The sequence below is a fragment of the Arachis hypogaea genome, chromosome 4 (genome assembly GCF_003086295.3).
Source record: "Arachis hypogaea cultivar Tifrunner chromosome 4, arahy.Tifrunner.gnm2.J5K5, whole genome shotgun sequence".
Lineage (NCBI taxonomy): Eukaryota > Viridiplantae > Streptophyta > Magnoliopsida > Fabales > Fabaceae > Arachis > Arachis hypogaea.
In genome coordinates this window covers 118135476-118163048 of record NC_092039.1, presented here as the reverse complement: position 1 = coordinate 118163048, position 27573 = coordinate 118135476, and the positions used below count along the sequence as shown (strand labels likewise).

The window sequence follows — 27573 nt, the reverse complement described above, 5'->3', positions numbered from 1 at the left end:
AATCTGTTAGATTAATTGATTACTAATTAATTAATGTAATTAATACTACATAAATTAGTAAAAATATAAATTTTAACTAGTTCTAAAAATACATATTAAGATTAAAAATTAAAAAATTATTAAAAATACAAAAAAAAATTAATTTTTTAATATATGTATATTATAGTTATTAAAAAATTAAAAGTTTTTACTTTTCACTAATATAATAATACAAACTTTTATTTTTGATGAATTATCGGAATAAAAAAATTTATACAAAACTAACTATATTTTATATGAACTGTATCTACAGTTATCCAAATTATTTTATATTTATCAGTTTATTAAAATTAAATTTAAAATAATACAAGATTCATTTTAGTTACATAATAAAAAATTGAATAATATATATTTTTCTAATATTTAAATATCTTTAACGTTTTTTTTTTGGTGACTAAATATCTTTAACGTTTAAATTGTCTTATCTTAGTCTTTAACGTTTTAAAATTGTTTTAATATTATTATGTTGTTAGTAATCTGTTAATAGAACTAACGGTATGACAATATTGAGATAATTTTAAAACGTTAGAAAATTAAATAGAACAAAAATTTTGAAAAATAAAAATGATATATTATTTTTAGAAGAATTAACAAATTAAATAAAATGAATTTTAACAAAATAAATTGTATTATGAATTTAAAATTTTTACTCATGCTTATAAATGGTTAATAGATAAATTTCTAGAAAAAAAATATTGTACATATACAATAAAGTATAAATTATATATTTTTGTTTTTGATATATCGAACATTTTTAATATTTTATTTTATTTTTAACTTTTAAAAAATATTTTTCTTCAAAAATTTTATTTTTTTACAATAGAAAATGATTTAATTTATTTTTTAATTTTTTTAATCAAAAATAAATTTATTTAAAATGGAAGTAATTTGATTAAGAGTAAAATTGAAAAAATAAATTTATTTAAAATAAAAGTAATGTCACAAAGAGTAGTTTATTTAAATGTGATTAAAAAATAATTGAATAATTATCTACCATAAAAAATTGATATTGTTGAAAGATAAAATTAAATTTTTTTAGAATTAAAATAAAATTAAATTAAATTAAACATTAAACAAGTTCGGTAAATTAAAGACAAAAAAGTATAATTTATACTTTATAATATATATTATATTTTTTTTTTGCAAATTTATGTATTAATTATTTTACAAGTATTTCATAATGAGTAAAAATGAAAAAAAATTACTTAGAACGAAAGTAATATGATTAAGAATAATTTATTTATATTTAATTAAAAAATAATTAAATAACTATGTATCATAAAAAATGATATTATTGAATTTATTTTAAAATTAAAAATAAAATTTATTTAAATTAAATATTAAAAAAATTTGATATACTAGAAACAAAAATGTATAATTAGTCTTTATTATTTAGATCAAAAATCAAAATCATCCCTAAAATTTTTTTGAGTTCTAGTTCGACCTTGACATTGAATTTTGTTTTAAAATCGTCATTTCTGACAAAAATACCTTTTTTTTCTACTCACCATCATTCTCAATTCTCCAAATTTTTCCTCTTTACTGCCTCCACCATTTCCAACCCCAACATAGAATAACAACGCAACAACAGTAAGTCAGTAACAACTTCCGATGAGGGCGACAGTAGCTTAGCTCTCCTTCTACTTTTATTTTCCGCTTGTAATCTATAAATTTCAGAAAAACATCCACCGGTACAATAATTAACACCACCAACAAACCCATTTCGAAACAAAATTTCTCCTCCAAATACATTCAACAACAATAATTTATTTATTTTGATTAACATAATTCAAACTAAAATTCGTAAAATAGATAGATATTTAAAGTAGGAGAGAGCAAGAATAACGGATCTATCATTGCAATCTTCATCTTTGTCGCTTCTCTTTAACCATCCTCTAGCACACAATTAACAAATATATAGAGAAAAAATAGAGAACAAAGAGAAAAAAAAAGAAGAGAAAATAGAGAAGAACAAAAATGAAGAAGAAAGACACCGCTAGAAAAGAGAGGAAAGAGAAAGAGTATTGTGACAGAGAAGACGTGAATAGGAAAAAAAAACAAAAAGAAGTTGAAAGAGGGAGAAATGACTTCACTTGTGAGTATGATGAGAGAGTTTAGTGTTATGGACGATTTTGAACGCAAAATATGACCAGAGAGAGAAAGTTTAATGTTATGGACGAATTTTGAATGGAAAAAAAATAGGAACGATTTTGATTTTCAGCTTAAACCATAGAAACTAAAATCGTATTTAACCCTAATTTATAAGTTTAATGTTATGGACGAATTTTGAATGGAAAAAAATAGGAACGATTTTGATTTTCAGCTTAAACCATAGAAACTAAAATCGTATTTAACCCTAATTTATAAGTATATGTGTCATGTTCTTTTTTTTTTGGAAAACTTATTTACTAATTATTTTATAAGTATTATATGATAAGTAAAAATATTGAATAAGTAAAAAATACTAGTTATTTTACAAATATTTTACTTGATTGTTAATTCTTCTAAGAGAAATGTATCATTTTTTCTCTAACATTTTCATCTTATTTAAGTCTTCAATATTTTAAAATCGTCTTAATTTTGTCCTACTGTCAACAACTCTATTAATATATTATTAATTGTAGGATAATATTGAGACAATTTTAAAATATTAATGACTTAAATAAAACGATTTAAATATTAGGAACAATTTTAGAACTTACTACAAATAATAAAGATAAAAATAATATTTTACTCTGAAAAAATTTACTCAATTATCCAATTAGATTATATAATTAGATTATTTTTTAAATAATAAATTTAAAAATTAATTGTCTGTATAAAATTCTTTTAAAATTTAAATGACTGAAAATTAAATTTTAAAAAATAATAAGTAAAATTTTTAATTTTTAGATAAGCTAAATATACAAATTATTTAAGATATTTTAATATTATAAAAAATAAAACATTTGAAATTTATTATTTAAAAATTTATTTAAAATATAAATTCTAGTAAATGATAATCTAAAACTCTTTACCGTATATAAAAATTAAACTTATAAATGAATTAATAACAATTTTTATTGTCATTTTTTTGTGTGACTTAAATAAATTAAATAAAAAAATAAAGAAAACAAAAAAAATACTTAAATAGAAGAAGAGTCCTTTGAAAATTATTCTTAAATATTTTTATTGTCATAATAATTTGACTTATTTACTTTTCTTTTATTTTATTTTTTTTTACTTTTGGTGCTTGAATTAACTGACTGATCGATTCTTGTGTATACTTATCTAATGAAAGGAATTTTCTATGCGGTAAATTTCATTCCTCTCTTTCAAAAAGTTATATGGCTAAAGTCTTGTATTATGACTTACGAGTTAATAAACTTTTTAACTAAAGTTGATGATGATAATAACATGAGATATGTTGTGAGGGTATAATAAATTAAAAAGTAGGGGTGTTTATGGTTGAGCTGAACCGAATTTAATTAGATTTTGAATTTAATTTTAAAATAAAATTATATATCTAAATTTTTTTTATAAATTAAGTTTAATTAAATTAATTAATAAAATTTAAAATAATATTAATTATAATTAACTTTTATTATATTAAACTAATTTAATTGAATTTAATTAATAAAAAGACTTAAATATTAACATTATTCTAATAGAAAATCTTAAACGCCGGTAATAATAAATCTAAGTTTGATAAGGCGAAAGCTAGTGCACTCCAGATAAAGTAGGAAGTGCAGCACTCTTTAAAAGTTAACCTATTATAAAAGTGATCAGGTAAATTAAATTTATTTATTATTGTTATTATTTTTTTTGTTATGGAGTGAACAAACAAACTGACACTAACAAAAAAAACTAATTCGCTCGTTCGTTACTCTGTTATGGTTGATGTGATGTTTTCAAATATTTTTACTGTTTTGTTTACTAGCAGGTGTTTTTATTATTGTTCTGTCTAGCCACAGATTTTGACGCTCTTGAACCCACTCCATTCCACCTCTACCATAAATGGGACCTTCAAAGCCGAAAAAATTGCTGCCATAGAAAAGGAAGACGCTGTCTGTCGCTCCTGCTAGTTGGCTAACTCCAAACTGATTCTGTAGAAGAACCGGTCTCCATGAAGGCGCCATGATTCTTAGATGATAACGCAATCAAAGCACAAAATACATGACAGTTATAATAAGTCCATTATCTTTTATTTCAAATTATCCTCAACTTGTACGTAATAGAATGAAAAATTAAAATATAATTTTATTTAAACAATTATTTGTATTATTTTTTATTAATTTATTCAAAAAATAATTAAATTTTTGAAACTAATTGGTATAAAATATTACAGATATAAAACTAAGAAAAATTTTTATTTGTATAAGAATGAGCCTAATAAATAATTATTCTATTTAAATATAATTAAGAGTATTTCTTTCTTTGTCAACGAGTTATAATTCAAATGACATAATCTCTGTATTCACCTAAAAGTTGGTAAAAAAAAAGAATACTTCTTTTTTTATTAATTTTTAAACATTAATTATTTATTTTACATACTATATAGAAATAAATGAATATAATATTTATTGAGTAGACACAGTTACGTAAAAAAAATTTATTGTCATAGTATTTGAACCAAAGAAAATAAAGTATTATTTTAAAAAAAACTAACAATATATTTTTAAAATATTCTTAATACAAAATAATAAATTTTAAATATTTTTTAAATAATATATATTAACTAAAATAATATAATTATCCCAAATAATATATTATAAATATAGTAAAATGACATATTTCAATAAAAAAATTGTTAATAAAAAATTATATAAATTTTTGTTTCGCACAAAATAAAATTATTATATGTTTGTTTGCTTTTTATGTTATATATATGGTTTTTTTAATTAAATTAATATAATACAAAATCTTTTATTATTCTATTCATATTTAATGTTTTAATTTTGTTGCTCACAAAATAAAATTATATATATATATAACACAAAAATTTTTATCATTGTGTTTATATTTAATATTATAATTTTATTTCACATAAAACAAAATTTATTTAAATTTTAATATTATATACATAAAATATATATAACACAATTTTTTATCATTGTGTTTATATTCAATATTATAATTTTATTTCACACAAAACAAAATTTATTTAAATTTTAATATTATTTAAATTTTTTTCTAGATTTAGTACATGAATTTTTAACTTATTTTTTATATATTATTTATTTTAATTCTAAAGCCCAATAATTTTTTTACAGACATGTTATTTTTAATATTTATATACTATTTTTTTATTTTGAACTTCAGTCCAATATCTGAGACTTATAAAAAAATTCTAAAACTTGTAAAAAATGATTAACCTGATTAACAGGTTACCTTTTTAAATCTAAACCATTCAAATAAAATATAACAAATGAAGAGTTTAGATTTAATAAATTCACAAGATGTACAGTACTCCATACTTAGAAAGGAGCATTTAAAAATAAGCTGATAACAAGTGATGTCAATTTTGTACGGTCATCGAAATTGACAAAAATAATTTGAATAGTTTGAATAAACAAATTTTATAACAAAAATAGAAGATAATTATAATCACATTAACAACCATAACCATGTGATTTATTATTTTTTTAAATTTTATTATACATCTAAGTATTTTTAACAACTAAGGCTAATTAAATTGGTTTAAATCTAATGAAACTCATTTATACAACATATGCACAAAATTTTGTCATTTTTCTTTTTCATATTTCTTCTTCGTGTTTCTTTGTACGCCTTCTCCTCTTTCTTTTTATTGGTGGCGCTATTATTGCGTTTTATTTTTGTTTCTTCTTCTATTAATCTTTACGTGATATTGTAGTTATTTATTATTTTTTGTTTGATTTTTTTATTTTATTTTCCTTAAAAGAGTGAAACAAAAAAATTATAAGAAAATAAAATAAAGAAGAAGATGAAAAAGAAAAAAATAAAAAAGAAGAAACAGCAAAAGATGCAAAAGAAAAAGATGAAGAGTTTTGAATTATACTGAATTTATTAAAAAAATAACACTGAAATTTTTTAATAATAATACATAAATTTTTTAGTTTTACATCGAAATTTTATTATAAAAGTACAAAAATATCTTTTTTAATACTGAATTTTTTTCTTCATTTATTCTTCTTTTTTAATTTATTTTTCTGTTGCTCTTGTGTCTTTTTTTAGGAGCATTGTTTCTCATATTATATTTGAACAAATATGTCCGTATAGTATTACAATCGTATTTAGTTGAATGCACATAGGTTCTTCCTTTTCCTATTAATTTTGCAGCATTATGTATATTTTATTCTTCTTTATTTGATTTTTTTTGTTTTTATTCTTGTTAAGAGAATAAAATAAAAAGAATCATGAGAAAGTAAAATAAGAAGGAGAGGATGAACAAGAAAAAAAGAAAAAGATAATAACGAAGAATAAGAAGGAGGAGAAGGAAGAGTTTTTAGTTATCATTAAGTAATTTCGGTGCATTCTAGATTTAGTTTTGGTGTATTCTAAATTTAATTTCAGTGCATTATATATTTAAATAAGGAGCACTTAGTTTGAGTTTATTTATGTGTCATCATTATTAAAGAATTTTGGTGCATTCTAGATTTGAACTGTTATATGTATAAGAAGAAAACGACGATAATGACAATAATGATAAGGATAATGATGATAAAGATGGAGGAGAATGAGAAGGAAGAGGAAAAGAAACGAGAAGAAGAAATTTAAATGGAAAAAAAAGAAGGAGGAGGAGGTGGTGATGGCAGCAGTTGCATAGTTATCAAAACCGAACTGGTAATTAACCCGGTCATATGACCGGGTTACTAGGTCAACCGATGAGTCACTGATTCACAAAGTTGATTTGGTTATAATTAAATAAAAAAAATAAAATTATAAAAATAAAATTAAAATTAAAAGTAAAAACTTAGAATACATGTTTTTACAAATATATTACTAACAATTAAGTATCAAGTATCAATTCTTAGATAATTTATGATGCAAAACAGATAATAAATTAGTTATTAGTACAAAATATTTCTCAATTTAAATAAACAATAGTAAAAAATATAGAGTTAATTAAATATTTTTTCGTAAATTGAAGGTATTCACAATAAAAAATGTAATTAGATATTTGAATATATAACTTTTTGGAAGAAATATTCTATTAATTTTAATATTTTTTACATAATTATAAAATTAAAACAGTTTAGGATCCAATTAAAAAGATTAAAAAATATAAGAACCTAATTAAAAAATTAGTAAGACTATACCAAATTATAAATATAACTTTAATATGTAAAATATAAAATTACAACATTATTTAGAGTTTTTTAATAAATATTTTAAATAATTTATTTATTCATATAGATAATTTGGCCACTATTTATGTTTTATGTTCTATTACTTATCTCGTTAACCGTATAAATGAATTAATTACAAATATATCTCGTTTATAAATACAAATTTAAGCAAATAAAATGCGTGTATTTGTGAAATATAAAAATTGATATACTCAATATATCTTGTATAGAATATAATTATTTATATTATTAATGAGATATATTAAAAATAAATAATAGAACACAAAATTATAAATTGTGTTTAAATTATTTATATCAATAAATAAAATATTTATTTAAAAAATTTCATAATTTAAATTATAATATCATTTAATTTAATAAAGCATTTTTAAATTAATTCTTATTCAGAGTCTTTAATATCGAATGATGTTAAAAGTTAAATCAATATTTTATTTATTTTTTCTCTATTATCTTATTAAAGGAGGTAGAATTTCAAGTGTAATTCTTATATAATTTTTAGAATAATGATTCTCTCTTTATATTAATGTAAAATAGTTAAAAAAAGAAAATATATAAATGAATAATTGTTAAATAATATAGAGTAAGAAATTTTTTACAAGTGGATGATAAAATCTATGCCCTCCGATCCAATCCAATCAATATCCATATTTGAAGCAGAAGAGAGAAGTGGAGTGAGCAAAACCCACAACAATGGCAACCACTCATTCTCTTCTTCACTCGTCGAGTTCCTCTTTCCTTGCTCAGTTTCGTCCCTTTCCACCTCCACACTCTTCTTCTTCATCATCTTCTGTTCCGTTTTCTCATGGAACAAGGCATGGATTGCTGTCTGTGAAGGCCTCTGATTCTGGTGCTGCGGTGCTCGTTGACAAGTCCGAAGCAGAGACTGTTCATCGTCTCAAAACTACTTACAAAGACAAAATTGTTCCTTTGCTCATGGAGGAGTTCAATTACACCAATATCCACCAGGTTCTTAAGAAACTTTACCCACTTTTTCTTGAGATTGTTTTGTTTCCAAGTTTTAGAATGAAAGTTGTAGCCTTTTTTGGTTTTTGGTTTATGGGGTCTTGTAATTTTTTGTTATTATTGATTCTGGGGGAAAATGTGATAGAGGCATGATAAAAAAAATTCTTTGTATTCATGGGATTTTGTTTTATGGAAGTATTTGATGGAGCTCTCATAAAAAGCTCTATTTGATGGAATTGTCCAAATATTTATGCATTTGTCTCGTATAATTATTATATATTCAATATTGACATCAAATTTTCAATAATATAATAAAAACCACATAGATGTAACTTGGCATGACAACACTTGAATCACTCAAAGCTCATCAAACTCCATACCGGAGACATTCTTTGCTCCCATTGGGACATGGCCATCCTCCTCAGACATGGTCGGTGACCATTGAAGCATATGTTCTGGTTCGTCAACAATTGAGAAATCAAGGGGAAGCAGATTAATGAAGGCCACATAATAAGTTCAAACAATGAAGATGTGTTTTTCAGTGGGAGGGATTAAAGGTTTTTGGAGAAAATAAAATGTATACTTTTTATTAGGATTGTGTGATTGGATATTTGTGGATAATAAAAAAGACAGAGCAAAATCAAGTGTTTGACACAAAAGATTGAAAATTGAGGATATTTCATCTATGAGCCATTGCAAGTGTACAGTATTGTTCTATCCTCATCCTGCAGCTGCAAAATCCCTTCCATTCTCCTACCAGCTAAATCCAAGAATATAAAAAGCAAGACCTTTCATCATCTTCTCACACTCACCAAGGCTCAAGAAGGAGGAGGACCCAACAATAACAATAATTTTTCGATTGGAACTATGCCGAAGTGTTTTCACTGCAACCCAATGCCCAAGGAGGATGGTCATGTTTCCATGGGGGCAGGGGACGACTCTGGTTTGAGTGATTCAAGTGTTATTATGAAAAATTATAATTTGTAGAGTCATTAGTAAGTAGAAATTTTGATACCAATAAATAAATACATAATGACATAGAGTAAATGTTAAATATTTTAAACAGCTCCATCAAATGGAACTTTCTATGAAAAGTCCATCAAATACTTTGCCTTGTTTTATTATTATTGTTGTTGTTGTTGGTTGGGTTAATTGGATTTCTTAAGTTGTGGTGTTATAAAGTGTGTGGCAAATGCAATGTAGGAATATTAATTTAGCTAGATTTCATGAGGTTTCTTGTTGAAGTTCAAATATTTTTTGGTATGGGGTTGTTCAATTTTTGAATAATGTGGTGGGAAAAATGAGATAGAAGTGTTATAAGTTGGTTATCCTTTAATCTTGCAATGTTGGATTCTGTTTTGTGCCCATGGTTTCAGGTGCCGAAGATCGAGAAAATTACAGTTAACTGCGGTATTGGTGATGCTGCACAAAATGCAAAGGGTTTGGAAGCAGCAATGAATGATCTGGCTCTGATCACAGGGCAGAGACCGATTAAGACTCGGGCTAGGGCTTCTGTTGCCACCTTCAAAATCAGGGAAGGTCAACCACTTGGGATAGCCGTGACACTCAGAGGAAAGGTGAGCCATCTGTTATTCAATCAGCATGTCAAAGATATAATATTTAGCTACTCAAATTTCTTGAAATTTTTTAATCACAATCTAGATGTTTTCACACTACATATGGTATTAAGAACAATGTGGTTATCACTATGTTGCTGGGATGTGATAATCAGCTGCTACAATGCTAGTACTATCGATCCCGAGATAGGGTGATTATTCACTGGTATAGCTAACTTAAATGTCTTTGTGAACTGTTAATTTCCGTTTGTTGAATTGTTTAGCCTCGTGTGACTAAGGATTTTGTGTTGGTTTATTGATGTCTCTTTTGTGAAAGAAGAGTAGAATGAATTATGAGTAATATAATATAATTCAATGGTGTTATATGCTAAGGAAGGATTTCATTTCTTAAGGCATATCAAGTTGATTTGGTAAGGTAGTAATTCTTGACATCAGTAATGGAGGATTCATGACTAAGGGAATTTGGATAGTCAAATAATCTTTAAAAAGTGTGAAGATTTCAGACTTCTCTCCAGATTAGAAAGTAACCCGGAATAGGTAGTAGTAATTGGTTGCTTTTTGGGATTTTGGAAATTTGGAATGTATGCCTTCATTTTGCTAATTGCTAGTTGAGTATTTTCTCTGTTGGCGAAATATGCTTTCTTCCATTTGTCAAACCATTATCTTGTAACAAAAAATATTTACATAGACAACATTATTCTTTGTTATCTTGAACTTGTTGGCAGAATATGCTTTCTTCCATTTATCAAACATTATCTTGTAACAAAAAATGTTTCTTCCATTGTCAAACATTATCTTGTAACAAAAAAGTTTTACATAGACAACATTATTCTTTGTTATCTTGAACTTGGTACTTTAGGAATCAAAAGTTAGATAACTGTGTTTTCCTTCATGCTTTTATGTGTTTCTATATTTTATTTTGGAGCGGGTGCTGATGAACTTGTTTTCTTTTGTATAGGCTATATTAATAATTTCCTTTGTTTATATTGAATTCGGTGTTCAGTTTCATGGGTATTATTACCAAGAATTTACTAAATGAGACTTGGTGGATTTCTGAAAACTCGCTGCAATGCGTGTAACTTGATACTGAATGTGATCTGAACATAAAAAATTGAAGTTACTTTTCATTTCTTCATTAAGTTACTAACTGCTCAAATCATGGTTTTAGGACTGCATAATATAAACCATAACTATGGCATTTTCCATATAGCATAAAAACATGATATTTGACAGGTCATGTACAACTTCCTAGACCGAGTTATCAACTTAGGACTTCCTAGGACAAGAGATTTTCAAGGTCTGAACCCCAACAGCTTTGATGGCAATGGGAACTACAGCGTCGGCGTTAAGGACCAGGGTGTGTTCCCGGAGATCAAATACGACGCTGTCGGCAAACCTAGGGGAATGGATATCTGCATCACGACGACGGCTAAAACCGATCAAGAAGCGCAAAAGTTGTTAGTTCTTATGGGCATGCCGTTCAGAGAGGGAGGTGGTCCTGCCTCTACAATGCGCAAGAAGAAGCTCAAGTCTCATCATTTTGATCCAAAAGCAAAGGGAAGAGCAAGGAAGTAAATATTGTAATGTATACTTTGTTTAATTTAGATGTAATAATATTCTTGATTCTTTTTGTAAGAGGTATGCCATATGATTATGTAGATCATGGTTGCTAACTTAATTTCGGTTAAATTCGAGGATTTTTATTTATTACTAGCATGTGTTATTGTTTAGATCTGGAAAGGGCAAGATTAATTTTGAAAAAATCTTAGTTGTATTAAATAATATCAAGTGAAAATTGTATATACAACTTGAAATACGAGGTGTAGCAAGAGAATATGATTATAAAAAAAGGCAAAGAAAAATGTAAACGTAATATAAAAACTAAAAAACATCAATATAGTAATAGAAAATGCTCAAGCATATAACACTCGTTACCTAGCAATTATAGTTTATACTCAAATGTGTATAATTTAAATTTAAGACACTAATCAAGAATGACTACCAGTTTTTATTCTAACAAAAAAAAAAGGAACAAACACCTTATTAGAAATAAAATAAATATCAACATTCTCTAAAAAGAAGGTATTTTTTTTAACACATTAGCTTTTAAAATTTTTATTTATTCTTATTCATTTTAATTTCTCTACTCTACTCTCCTCTACGTTTTATATCCTCAATGAAAGAAAATAATTTTTTATTTTATAAATAACCAACACAAAACAAAACCTCAAAATACAAAACTCTTCAAAAACCATAACAACAAAATTAGTAAAACTTCGATTTTTTTGACATTACATAAAATTCAACCCTTAAAACTTCACATTATCCTAACACAAGGTAACTTTTAGCCTGAATTTATAGACAAAACTATAAGTACCATGGACACCATTTTCATTATCAATCTAAAAAAAACTCAATTCTAAGAGAGCTCCATATGGAATTTTCCAATTTGTTCAAATAAACAATTATCTTGAACCAGCTAATATGAAGTAGTGTAGCTTTAGCTACATATCAACTTGATCAAAGTTAATCGATCTATCATCAAAATTAAAATTGTTTGTGGTCAAAGTAGTTAATAAATTATTTTAGTTTTATAAAAATAAATGTACAAATATTTTTGTAGCAGTGAGGTAAAAAAAAAATATTTTGTACTATAGTGAATAAATTTTTAATAAATTAGATGAGAGTATTTAATAATAATAATAATAATAATAATAATAATAATAATAATAATAATAATAATAAATAACATTAGCAGTAATAATACCAGTATGACTGGAAAACAGAAAAATAATAATAGAGTATAGCAATGGAGTAAGTTTTAGGGAGTGTCAGTGCTTTTAAATTTTGGGTTCTTTTTCTTTTAATTTGTTCTAATTCTTTTTCACACCCTAGTTCTTTAAGGCCTTTGAGATACTTTTGTCACCATAAAAAACTCCATCTTATTATGTGTTCCTGACAGAATATTACTAGTTACAAATATTATGGTTGTTCAATAACTAGTATCCACATGCATTCACATAATTCTCTTTTTGTTATTTGTTATTATTATACAAGTGAGTTTTAAAGTCTATTTTATTTATTTTCATGGTTTACTTGGACTATTTAATTCATAGTTTCTTTGCTGATTTTAAATAAACCTTATGCTTGCATTTCTGTGTCTCCATTTAATTCGATCTTTCAAATTTTACTCGTAATTCAATTTGATTTTTTAAGTTTCAATTGAACTCTAATTTCTAAATGTTTTTCAATTTTTCACAAATAATATGTTTATTTTCTTCACCATTTTTTCATAAACACTTAAAAATTTTAGCATGATGAATTAAGCATCTAAATCAACATTTCGTAAATAAAACAGCAATGAAAATACACTAAAAGACTAAATGTATACTGTGTTAAATTTCAAAGATTAAATTGGACTAATTTAAATTTAAGAGATCAAATAAAAGGTGAGTCAAATTTAAAATATTAAATTGAGTATTTAAGTTTAAATCAAATATAACCAAATTAAGAATATATGCTTGAACTCCCTATGGTGGTTTGTTTTATATCATGAGCTTTATGTATGGTTTCTTTTGTCGAGTCATTCTTCTTTTCATCCTACTTTTCTTTTCTCTAGCACTTGTGTTTCATGGTTGGATCTAATTAAAAATATTTTTCTAGTTAATTTCAAATAAGAAATCGATCAAAATAATAATATTTTGGATTTGAATTTTTTTAATCATATTTTTAACAAATTAGGCAGACTAAATTGAATTTTGCATATATTATTTTAAAGTTAATTAGATTTAATCTAACTGGATCCAAAGTTGAGGAGTTATTTATATCTTAGTTGTTAATATTAATAACCAAATAATCAAATAAACACACATTTGTTATTAAACTTATTATGAGTTGAAAATTTTCTCCACATAGCAAGAAAACTATCAACCAAGTACCTTTTTTTTTTTTCATAATTTTAATTTTGATATTCTCTTGCATCAAATTGAAAGAATGGTCCACAGTTATAGGACCCACCACACCTAGTTCTTATCTACATCTACCTTTAATTTAATAACACTTCCTGAATACTTTAAGTATTGCTATTCTTTTACAAATTTAACCAAAATTCCACTGTATTTATTATTATAGAAGAATACTAAAGTATCATTAGAATTTATTTTTTTTATTATTAATTAGTTATTAATATTTAAAAATATGAGTTAAAGTATATTTTTAAATTATTAAACTAAAAAAAATTAACTAAAAATAATGATTAAAAATAATAAATTTAATTATTTTCTAATTTTTTTATTATAATAATATTGTTATTATATATAATTTTGGGTGTAAAATTTACAATTACTTAATCTCCTAACAAAAATAATTTTCATATTATTATTATTATTATTATTATTATTATTATTATTATTATTATTATTATTATAGAAAATTAAATTATTCAACAACCTATTGATCTTGAATGATCTTTTACTATTATTATTTTTTTGTCTTAATTAAACGCCCCAGCCGCTAGTAGGTACTAAACTAAACTAAGTAATTTATATGAATATATAATTACAATAATATTAAAAGTTTAATATTTTATATCCAACAACATATCAAAGTCATGATTTAAAAAAATGATATAAGTGAAAGTAATCAAATTAAAGAAGAGTTAGGAATCATATTGTATAAGAAACACTAACTGGCACACCACAAAACAACAAAGAAAATGCCTTTTGTATAATCCATACGGTGCATTATGCTGAATAAATGCCTTTTTATTTTAAGAACTTTTTTTTTCTTTTCTTTTTTGTTTTGGGTGACTTTGTCAGAACACACTATAGAATAAAATATAAAGATTCTAAAGATCATTGGTTGCTTTCTATTTTGCATTGTGACAGAAGAGCAAGTGTTCATTTAATTTGTATAATTCATTGTTTATTTAATGCACGAGACCACAATTTTCTTGCTCAATCTTATCGTACATTCTTAGCCTAAAAGAAAGCTCTAAAAGTATTATTCGTATTGGCAAAGCCATAATTAATGTTGGTTCACAAATTAGGCAGTTTCATAATAAACATATCAAGCAATTTTAATTTGCCACGTTTTCCAGAAATTATGAAGAGACTGATTAATAATGTGAGGAGGATTATAGTTTAAGACTTTAAGTCAAGTAGCTATATTGTGAAAGAGGTTATACCTTTTGTTAGAATTTTTTTTGTCAAATCCATTTACTGGAAGTAAAATGTCGAGTAAATGAAATAAAGTTATAGAACTCACATTCATTCAAGAATATGCCAAATTATTTGAAGTTTAGAACAATTTAATTTAAGCAATTTTGACTATTTTTTACATTAAATAGTAGTTTTAAACTTTTAATACTTCATCAATGAAACAAAATTGCACAATCAATTTTACATCGGATATCTATATTTTGTTTTTCATTTTATAAAGGTGCATGTATTCTTCTATTATTAGAGATAATTTTAATATGAACTAAATTTCTATAATAATTCTTAAAATTTACGATTTTTATTATTTTAATTTTTTAAATTTAAAATTTGTTATATTAGTCTCTTAAATCTAATTCCAGGCACTATATTCATTTTCATATTTCTTTTTTGATGTTGAGTTGAGTATTGAAATGGTTTTAATTTTTTACGTTAGACATAAAATAAATAATGTTGTTTTATTTTAGTATTTGAATAAAGTAAAAACGAGGTCATTTTGAAAAATAAAGAGAGATAAAACGGTTTGTACCTCGTATAAAACTTTTCTTCGTCTTCTCGTTTTTACCTTGTTTAAGCGCTCAAATGAAATGATGTCGTTTAATTTTATATTCAGCGTGCTAAGTCAGAAATAACTCAACACTCTATTTGCTAATTCAGTGCTGAAAAAAAAAATTCAAAAATCAATATGTTACATAGAATTAGATTTCGAAGATTAATATAATAAAAAAATTTTTTGAAGAACTAAAATGGTATAAATCGCGAATCCAAAGAAATACTTTAAAAATTTAATTTCCTAACATGTTTGCCAACATTGAACTTTTCATGCAGGTAGTTTAAAATTGAAACCACTAGTTTAAGAGAAGTAACATTTACTTTATTTAAATCAAATAATTATATAATTTACAAAAATATATAAAATATAGAATAATTACTTAAATACACAATGTACCATATTTCGGATGCGAGAAAAACTTAAATATTGATGTATTTCGGGTACTGAGATCTCAGATTATGACGCAATGAAAGTTTGACATATCTTAGGTGCATTGAGATACGTTTTACGTGAAAAAATAGGTATTGAGCACCCGAGATACATTCAAAAGCTGATCAGGGTCTCAGTATCCGAGATACAGTTAAACACAAAAATTAAGTCATAGCACTTGAGATATAGTCAGATACAAATTAAGATCATAGTACCTGAGATACGTGTATTATAGTCTAGTGTCTCTGCACCCTAGATTTCTTAAAAAAAATTCTATATTCTTCCATCCTCAACCATATCCTCACAATTTGTTCTTTTCTCTCTTCTCTTTTTTTATCCTTCCACTTTGTTCGCATGGATAATAATCAATTCTTTTTTGTTATAATTTATTCCAATAGGATAGTAAGAAACTAGTAAGAAACGGTGATAAAGGAGTGATTTTTGAGTCTAATTCAACTATGATATTGTGCACTAACCGTGTTGATACCCTACATGCGATAAAGAATATCACACTGAGCAACATGGAAGAATAGGTTCCAAGAAAGTTGGGCGGGTTGCATATAGATTTTGAACCCGCTTCCGAGTGGTGAATTTACCAACAGGTTATTTTGGCTTGAAGTGGATCAGCATGTTAGAGTAATGTTCGACGTACATGCAAAGCTAATACTACAACATGTGATGGAGTGGTATGTCAAATCCTCAAGTAGTCCCGCTAGATGCAAGACCGATCCACTTCGCCCAACCTTGTGATAGTGTCGAAGAAGACGACAGCGACGGTGATTCAGATTATGTTGCCAAATCCAGATCGACGACTTCTTCCTCCAATGAATATGTGCCGGAAACTTCCACTGGCGATGGTCTCAGTTTCTCTTACCTTCTCTTTTGCCTATTTCTCAATTGTCAGAAGTTTCAAGTCATTATCACACTTTGAATTTGGACTCAATGCAGTTGGATGATCCTTTCAATACTGGCCAAGGAGAGGATTATAACACCGATGTTGGGTTAGAATTCTGGGTTAGCCATAGGTTTAGGAACCAAGATGCTGTTCTAATGGTGGTAAAGAATTACAGTATTCAAAAGATCACGAAGTACAGAATTCTGAAGTCGGATAAGCTTAAATACCATTATTGTTGCAAACAATTCACCAACGGTTGTCCATAGAATTTTCGATGGCATTACGTCAAAATTTGAACTACTAGTATATTTTATTTATTAAGTTTGATGAAATTAAAGGCTATTATATTAATTATGTCTTGTACTGAATGTTAACATATATGAGTAATTTTGTAGGAGGTGCGTAGATTTGGTAGACCACACACCTGCTTGGCACCAACCATGTCTCACGACCATATTCAGTTGGATAGTAGTTTGATTTTTAAGGTCATCCTACCTATAATACAAAGTGATCCATATGTCTATATTCTGGTGTTATAAAGTGCAGTGTATCCGAGTTATCATTTTAATTCATCGTATCGAAAGGTATGGATGACAAAGAAAAAATTGATTACTCAGATTTATGGTGATTAGAAAGAATCGTACAATAAGATACTCTTTTACAAACTTTGCAAGAATGCTTCCCAGGTACGATTCACGATTGCATTGATGTTCCGTATTATGACGGCAACATGATTGGCAGAGATTGGAGCAGCTTGATAAGGTATTTTGCAAATTCCCTCCTTGTGTTGAGGCATTTAAGCACTGCAAGCCTTTTGTATCGGTGGTTGGGACACACTTGTACGAAGAGTACGGAGACGTATTATTAATTGCTGTGGTTCAAGATGGTAATAACATTATGCCCGTAGCTTTTGCATTAGTCAAGTTTGAGACAACTGAGTCATGGCTGTTTTTTCCTACCGAATTTGAGGCAGCATGTTACTCCGCAATAGGAACTTCTTATTATATCTGATAGATCACAGGCCATTCGCGCTATCTTAAATGCACCTCACAGTGGTTAGCATCCTCCCTCAGCATATCATGCTTATTTCATATGCCACATGGCTTCGAACTTCAATTCACGGTTCAAATCGGCCAAAAATAAAAGGTACCTTATAAATACAGCATATAATCCACGTAAAGAGGGTTGCAATTGGTATTTGGATGCTTTGGGTGGATTATCCCGCGATATGTTGGATTGGACTTTTTGGTTTAGGAAGGGCTTATAGCTTCAATATTGTGACAAAGGTTGTCGGTGTGGTCACACGACGACAAATCTTTCAGAGTATATAAATGCAGTGCTAAAGGAAACGAGGAACCTTCTTGTAGCGGCCGTTGTTAGGGCAATTTATGAGAGGTTGCAACAGCTATTTGTGCACAAATGACACAAGAAGTGGCATGCATTCTGCAATGTCAGTCACACTATGTCTAGCAACGGTGCAGAGTCAATGGTACGTGTGTGTCAGCAGTGCAGACCCCTAAGATAACTACCTGTAATGATCGAAATTCACAATAACGGCAGCCATCTCAAAGGAACAATTGTAGCTGACTTGTCTGTGGAAAGAAACTCCCCGATAAGCATCATCAAATAGCACCTGGCGTACTTACAGACTATATCCGAATCTGTCTTAGGTGGAATGTGTGAAACCCTATTCTTCAACTAGGTCATCCTCAAACCGAAAACCTGCTTCCTATCCTTTGGATGTGGTGGTGACATATTGCCAAGTAAATCATCAACCTACTCCCACATGGGTGTCCATGCTACTGTTGGAAGTCTCTGGTACAATCCCTAATCGGTTCACCCTCAGTGCACATACCAAGATAGTAAATAACATCTTGAAGCGTAATATTGATTTCACCCAATGGAAGGTGAAAACTGTAGGTATTAGGCCTCCACCGCTTGACAAATATAGAGATAAAGAAATGATCAAATATAAAATCTCTCAACTATACTGCATGTCTAAATCCAGCCTCTCTAATATAAGGCAATAGGATATTCGATGAGGGTCTAACCAAGGTCACACAGCGTGGCAACAACAACTGAGGCCTCTACAATAGTCACAACATTTACTCTCACAAATTAATCTCGTCTAAATCATTATATAGGTTTAATAATTATTAAATATTGTAAATCTAGTAGATACACATCGTTAATAAAATATATTTCATACAACATTGATATTCATTATCAATATTCAAAGTATCAAATAAAAAAAAGAATATGAAGCAAAAATTAAAAAATAAATCATTCATGTTGCACTATTTTAACATAACTAGTAGTCTTTTAGATGATATCAATCCAACGATAAATTTTAACAAAAAATATTATCTAATAACTATTTTATTTGAATAATATATTTATTCAATTTAATTAATATATTATTTTACGTTTAACTATTATATTTATGCAAGTTAACTTTCTAAAATATTAAAACCTACTATATCTATCTAAGTTAGTAGAACTTCTAACTAACAAATTCAAAATACGTAACACATTAACTAAATTAATAAAACTTAAATATATAAATTAATTATTTACTAAAAATAAAAGAAAAAAAAACTAACCTCAAAATCCAAAGCTCTAACTATTGGCAAGTCGCATTCAGTCGGTTGATGTATTCGTCGTGAACATATTATCGAAGGATCATTTGTAATTTAAAAACTCGAAGTAAAGGTATTGCAAAGTTACAAAATTTTCCAAAATTCTTTGAATACATGAAAATCTTGACTGCAACTAATTTATATAAGCATCTGATTATATCTCGGATGATATGACTCAATTTTTGCGTTTGACCGTATCTTGAATATTGAGATCCTGATAATTTTTTGAACGCATATTAGATGTTCAGTACTCATTTTTTCAAATAACGTATTCCAGATATACCTAAGATACGTTAGACTTTTATTACGTCATAGCACAGAATTTCGGTATTCAGAATATGTCCATATTTAAATTTCTCTTATAGTACTCAAATTGTAGTATGTGATGTATTTAAGTAATTATTTTATATTTTATATATTTTGTAAATTATATAATTACTTAATTTAAATAAAAAATTCTTACTACTTCGAATTAATTAGTTATTAAAAGAGTTTGAGCCTTTCATAGCTAAACTTTTTGCAAATAGATTATTTCAGTGTTAAATATAAAAATATATTTAATTATTTTAATATTTCACAATATTATAATAATAGTATTGATATTTTATAGTAAAAATATGTAGTTATAAAAGGACATCCACAATAATATATAACACATAATTTAAGTTATTTTTAAAAAATTTACTCATGATAATCCAGTATAGAAAAAAGTTTATAAATTATAATTGAATGGTCTTCACTCCAATTTTGTAGAATGATTAAATCCATGTTATTAATCAGTGTAAGTATGTTGAATATTATGTTTATGCAATTATATATATATATATATATATATATATATATTTCAAAGAGAGTTTCACATAATTATTGAACAAATTCATAAAATCATTGTCATTTGGTATTATAACCATGGCAATGTATTATTAAATGTACATAGTTTTTTAATAATATTTAATCTTTTATGCTGGTAGCTAATGTTAGTTACAATGTCATATTTTATATCAATTCCTTGCATGATTTGTCAGCTCATCAAAAAACTATATAAGAATCTAAGAATTTACAATAATTATAGTACATTGAAAACAAAATTAATAAACAAACTATATCCTCCACTACCTTGACGGAAATCATTTCAATTTTGGTGAAAAATTAATTTGGTATTTAATGTTTTTGGTAGTGACATTATTTATGAAACCATTAAACTATGAACAAATCTTACACATTTGGTCCATAGTCTTTAACGTTATTCCCAACAACTATTCAGAAAAAGACAATTTTGTGTTATATGAGGCAGCTGAAATGCGCTCCAAATATTTTTAATATTATTTTGTGCCAAATATTTATACAATTATATAAAATATATTTCACAAATATTTATAATTAACTAGCTATAGTTTAGGTTTTTCTCTAGACATTTGTTTAGTAACATCAAAATAAAAAATCTTATTAAAACCGTTGAAAAGATTTTTTTTTAAGAAAACTTACTCTAAAAGACGGTTAAAAAAATTAATTATTAAAAGAGACTTATTTTTATCAAAATTATTTAAAAAAATTAATTAATAAAATATTTAAAAAAAAATCATTTTTTATTAAAGAAACCAATATATTTTTAAATCATTTTTTATTTGTTTTTCTTGTAAAGACATATTTTTTCTTTAATTAAATTTTTTTTCTTTTTTTTGAATTATATTTTTATGCATCAAATCAATTTTTAAGTCTTACTTTATTTTTTATTAAAATTTTATTGTAAATAATTTTGTTATTTTACGTTATACTCTCACTTCGTACTCCCAAATCTAATACAACAACGATAAAATAAGAACTAAGAGAGAAAGAAAGAAAATATATATTTTTATTATCTTTTGGAAATTATGTACATAACTTAACTCAATTATAATGTATTGATTCTCAAGTTTTTATATCCATCGTCATTGTTAAATTCTATAAGCAAATTTAATTTTATAAGGTTAATAATGAAGACAAAATTCACACTATCTAATAATAATATTAAAATTAACTCCTTATAAAAAGAAGTGACAAAATCAACTTAAAAATATGTATAAATAATTATAATAAAAGTATAATAATAATAATATATTTCATGTTCACAATAAAAATAAAAAATATTTTTTCTCTCTTCATTATTCTTGTATTGTTGTGTTAGATTTTAGAAGTGTAGTGAAACAATAAAATTATTTATTAATGGTGAATTAGTAGTTTACAGTAGTAAATTTGTGTTTATAAGTAAAAGTGTATTAATAAAAATTCGAATATAATAGATAATTAAAAAAATATGCTTATAAAAAATAAATAAAAATAACATAAAAATATATTTTTTAAAAAATTAATCTTATTTTTTAAATATTATAAAATTAATATTTTTTAATAATTTTGGTATTAAAAGTTTTTTTAATAATCTTTTGAGTAACTTTTTATTTTTTATATGTTTAATATATTAAATATTTAAAAATGTGTATTATTATTTCCTTGGCAAATACTCTTGTAACAATTTATAACCAAATATTTTATTTTTAATAAATTATAAATAAAAGTAAATAATTATAAATATGCTTAGACAACTCATTAAATTTATTTTAAAAAGAGAGGAAAATTTTTAAGTGCAGCGCCACCAACCTAATTAAATGACAGAACTCCAATTCTTTCATGTGACACCAACCTAATTAATGATGCATGCATAGCCTGAAATGAAAAAAATGAATATAGGTTGTAACGACAAGACTTTACTTGCTTGGGGAAAGCTTTTGCTTTTTCAAAAATAATTTATAAAAATTAACTTTTAAAAAAATTAATTTTTAAAAAAATTATATTTATATTTAATAAATTAAATTAAAAATAATTTTTAATAAGTACAAATAATAATAAATATTTTTGATAAAATAATTTTTAAAATTCAAAAATATTATAATAGATATTAATATAAAAATTAAATTTAAATATTAATTAATATATAAAATTATATTAAATTTTTTAATTTTGATAAATACAAACTAATTTTAAAATATTTTTCTTCAATAATAATAATAATAATAATAAGCTCTATTTTGCTAAATAAGAAATATAAAAGTAAAAAAATTAAAATTTGTTAATTTATTTATTATGTCTAATTGTATGTCATTTTCTAAATAATGTTGCACTTCCTATTATCCAATAAAAAAATGTTAGAATTGTGGTGCTTTTTCAACGAGTGATGCAGAATTGGTTATCTTCGATTCTCGATTCTAAACTTCTCAAATAGCAGAGTCATTGAGCAGTGCCGGATTCTCAACGTTAATCTTCTTCTGTCACCTTCATTTTTTCTCTCGTTTTCCTCTTTTTGTCTTTTTTCGTTCAATTTTTTCTTCCTTCACTCTTCCCCATATCAACATGCATTATCATTTTATCTTATTTTTTGTATATAAAACATAGACATTATTACATCATAATCATGTTTTTAATTCAACAACTCAAAACATAGAAACACAAAATCAAGGAAACAACACAACACAACCCCACATGATGCAAAATTTGATGGTGTTTTGCTGGCCTCACCAAAGCTTTTCTTTCTTATATGATCTCTGTCTCTCTAAAATATAAATTCTCATTCTGCTAAATTGAGTAAGTTTCCTTTGATTCAAGCTCCAAATGATTCCTCTCTCTCACTAACCCCAAGCACTTTCTCTTCTCACTCTTCTTCTTCAGATTCAAAATTTTCACTTTTTTTTTTCACCTTTTTCCTTCCATTGCTTCATATCCACTTTCACAGACCCAGTTTCTAGAATCTCACCTTCCGAGTCTCATTCACCACATAGAAGAAAAAAGTTCACTCTTTCATCACGTTTCCGGCGACCCATTTCCCAGAAAGTTCAAACATAACCATGAAACTCTCACTCGCCGGAAAAAGTTCACTCTTTTAGAAATTTCCCGGTGACCCATTTTCCTGAATCTTCCATTCGCCGGAAAAGGTTCACTCTTTATAACTTTTCCGGCGACCCATTTTCTAGAACTTCACGGTGATTGTGCTCTCTCTCTCTCTCTCTCTCTCTCTCTCTCTCTCTAACAATGTCAATCTTCGATGGAGCATTCATGGACACAGAGCTCTCAAAGCGAACCTCAATCTTCGGCCTCCGCCTCTGGGTCGTCATCGGAATCCTCGTCGGAGTCCTCATCGTATTTACCCTCTTTCTTCTCTCCCTCTGCCTCACCTCCCGCCGCCACCGCCGCCGCCGAACCGTTGCCGGAAAATATTCATCCGCTGGAGCACCACCAGCCAAGGAGATCCAGGAGATAGTCCACCTCCCTGGACCACACATGCTCCGGCAGCCTCAGGCGCCGGCGCCGGTGCCAGAGATTCACGTTGACTTCGGAAAAGTGGAGCATCGTGTGGTGGTACACTCTGATAACAACAACAACAGCAACAATAGAGGAGTGTCTAGTGGTGAAAGTAAAGGAACTGTTAGTGGCTGTGAAACGACATCGTCGTTTGGGAGTGGGAGTGTCGTTTTGGGGGTTGGTGGTGGTGGTGTTGGTGTGGGACCTGAGGTTTCTCATCTTGGTTGGGGAAGATGGTACACTTTGAGAGAACTTGAAGCTGCTACTAATGGATTGTGTGAAGAGAATGTGATTGGTGAAGGTGGTTATGGCATTGTTTATTCTGGCGTTCTAAGTGATGGTACCAAAGTTGCTGTCAAGAATCTCTTGAATAACAAGTATGTGTTCTTTTCTTATTCTTCAATTCAATTCTAGCTTTTGAATTCTTCTGTTGGTTCATATTTTTTGTGGTTGAATTTGACATCAATTTGGTGATAATCATTTCAATAGTGCCATTCCTTCCTTGAATTCACTTAAGTTTTACAAGTTTAGGTGAAATCTTGAGTTTGATTACCTTGCTTCCCAGCTTGTTTGTTTTGCATGTTTTATTTGATGCTTCTGCTTGATTTTTTTATGGGGTGTGGCTTAAGAAATTTCAATAAAACTGAAATGTCTTAATTGCCTAATGATCAATGGTATTTTGATCTCTCTTTCAATGTTGAATATGTGTATGTTAGTTTTCTTTATTTAGCTCATGCTTGATCTAGGTGAATTTGTTTGAATATAGTAAATATATTAGATGAGGTGTCAATTGTTGTTCAAATGTTGTTTTCTCTCATGCAATTTAGCTCATAAAAAACTTGGTTTTCTTAAAAATTCATGATATTAAGAGCTTTGTTGATATTTTGAATTGGAAGAAGGACAAAGGAACGTCTTTTATTATTAATTGTTGCTCCTATTCCATGTGATTTGAAAGAAATAAAACAAAGTTTACACACACATATAATTGGATTATACTTCAGAACACAGTTCTGAGTTTTAATTGCACCTTCTATAATAATTGAAATAATTGACACATTTATTAAATTAATAAATATATATACAGTTGTTCTCTGTCCTTTTTAATTATTTTGTTGATGAAACCAGTGAGAAGTATCAAAGGGCAATGATTGGCTTTTTATTGTAGGCCAGCATTTTCTTTTGTTTTACTTTAACTACTGCTTTCTACTTTCTTCCTTTTTTTATTTTTAATTTTAACTGTTTTTTCACTGTGTTGTCCTTGTCTTTTATAGTTAGGACTTCATCATCATTTCAGTGAATTACTCATGGGAAGGAAAGAATCAAGCCTCTTTTCGGCTCCTTGATCTCATATTGCTGAATTGATATGATGTTGTCACTTGTCATGATTTTTTGCACTCATTGCGTCTTTTGGATTTTCTTGCAACTTTCTCTTTTGGATTACTTGATGTTGCTTACTAGTGAAGGTTCACTAGTCCTTTTCTTGATTCTTGTTCTTGTATTTTTCTTTTGCATAGGATGTGTTAGGTAAGTGTCTCATGACAGAAAATACAGATACACTGAGATAATAGAGACGGAGGTCCATGTCTCCGTTCGGGTGAATAGAAAATTGAACAAATTTTGTCTGAAAACAATCATAGTTCGTCGATTTTTATATTTACCTTCTTTTCCAAACACATTTATATCTCAATGTTTCTTGTTTAACTCACTTTCAGGGGCCAAGCTGAGAGAGAATTTAAAGTAGAGGTAGAAGCAATTGGTCGAGTTCGACACAAAAATCTTGTTAGGTTACTTGGCTATTGTGTTGAGGGGGCCTACAGGTATTGATATCTTTTTGTCCCAAAAATATAAAGACAAAAATACAAAACCATTAATGCTAAAAAAATTTATTTGGTTCGAGAGATGTAATATTGAGGCATGGCTTTGTTTTAATTTACAGGATGCTTGTGTATGAATATGTGAACAATGGGAATCTAGAACAATGGCTGCATGGGGATGTTGGACCTTTAAGTCCTTTGACATGGGATATACGCATGAACATCATCTTGGGAACTGCAAGAGGGTACCGAAATTTCTGACTAATTTGCATATTTCAGAACTGAATCTGTGTTGCTGCTATGATATGAATGTTTTTGGTCACTGTGTTTGTGTTATATAATTTCAGATTGGCATATCTTCATGAAGGTCTTGAACCAAAGGTTGTCCACCGGGATGTGAAATCGAGTAATATACTCATTGATCGCCAATGGAACTCTAAGGTTTCTGATTTCGGGCTCGCTAAACTTTTGTGTTCTGAGAATAGCTACGTCACAACTCGAGTGATGGGGACATTTGGGTTAGTATGATTAGGCTAAGCTTTTTTCTATACATTCTCCCGAATTATAATTAATTCATGGACACCACTAATGCTTTAAGGCCACAGACACTGAGCCTTTCTCTATCTCCTTTTGTAGTTATGTTGCACCGGAGTATGCCTGCACCGGAATGTTGACCGAAAAGAGTGACGTTTATAGCTTCGGGATACTCATCATGGAGATAATTACCGGGAGGAGTCCTGTCGATTATAGTAGACCACAAGGAGAGGTTAGAGGCCATAACCAACGGCACCATAACAATTTATAGATGATCCCTCCATCCAACAATAATTGTCAGATTGTCAAATTCAGTACATCACTTGAAATAATTTGCACCAATTTTGTCAATATGACAGTTGTTATGGGATGGACAAACGGAGTATTTCCTTTTACAATTTTGTCCTTCCTCTTTTCTTGTGCTAATTGCGAAAGTTACAAATCACAGGTTAACTTAATAGATTGGTTGAAGACTATGGTTGGGAATAGAAAAGCTGAAGAGGTAGTTGATCCTAAGCTCCCTGAGATGCCAACCTCCAAGGCCCTTAAACGTGCTATATTGATTGCCCTTCGATGTGTTGACCCTGACGCGACAAAGAGGCCTAAAATGGGACATGTGATCCACATGCTTGAGGCAGATGATCTGTTATTCCAACATGTATGTACTTTTTGCTTCCTAAAACTTAACATTGATCATGACTTGATCAAAAGCAAGCTAAATTTTTTTGTTCATATATGCTGGGATGAAATTTAAATCTAGAATTTCATGCATATTATCCGGACCCTTCACTACCAAACTAAGTCCTAGTGACTTAATACTTTTTTTTTCTTGTTTGTAGGAACGAAAAACTGAGGGAGAATCTTCGCGTTCGCAACGACAAGAGCGCAAGGACTCAGATTTAGATAAGAGGATACCAGATGGAGGGATCACTGATCAAAGTGAAGATGATACTAGTAGAAATCACCAGCAGCATACTAGGTGGAGATGATAAATTATAGTAGTATGATAATTATTTAAGTCATTAAATAGCAATATGTTCTCACTCTTTTTTGTCTTTAGTAATTTCCCATTTTTATATATTTATTCCTAGCTTGCTTTTTAAAAACAAAAAAAAAATCTAATTTTTTTCTTCTTTTGATTACATAATTTTGTGCCTGTTGTTAGTGACACCAATTTGGGATCCATATTCATGTGTATACTACTATGATTCATTATTATAAGTGAAAAAAAAATAATCTTGTGTTCATATGAAA

The 27573-nt window shown here is 27.4% G+C and overlaps 2 protein-coding genes across 2 annotated transcripts; both read left to right on the top strand.

Annotated features, from left to right (window-relative positions):
- The first annotated feature begins 7948 nt into the window (after positions 1-7948).
- LOC112797519 (large ribosomal subunit protein uL5c) lies at positions 7949-11620 on the top strand. The gene is made up of 3 exons (XM_025840502.2): positions 7949-8336; positions 9710-9910; positions 11144-11620. The coding sequence occupies exons 1-3, from the start codon at positions 8061-8063 to the stop codon at positions 11483-11485; spliced, it is 819 nt and encodes a 272-aa protein (XP_025696287.1). The 5' UTR covers positions 7949-8060; the 3' UTR covers positions 11486-11620.
- An 11222-nt stretch (positions 11621-22842) lies between these two features.
- On the top strand, positions 22843-27573 carry LOC112797518 (probable serine/threonine-protein kinase At1g01540). The gene is made up of 7 exons (XM_025840501.3): positions 22843-24348; positions 25684-25788; positions 25908-26030; positions 26133-26303; positions 26422-26551; positions 26768-26977; positions 27159-27573. Exons 1-7 carry the CDS (start codon positions 23702-23704, stop codon positions 27306-27308), a joined length of 1536 nt encoding a protein of 511 aa, XP_025696286.1. The 5' UTR covers positions 22843-23701; the 3' UTR covers positions 27309-27573.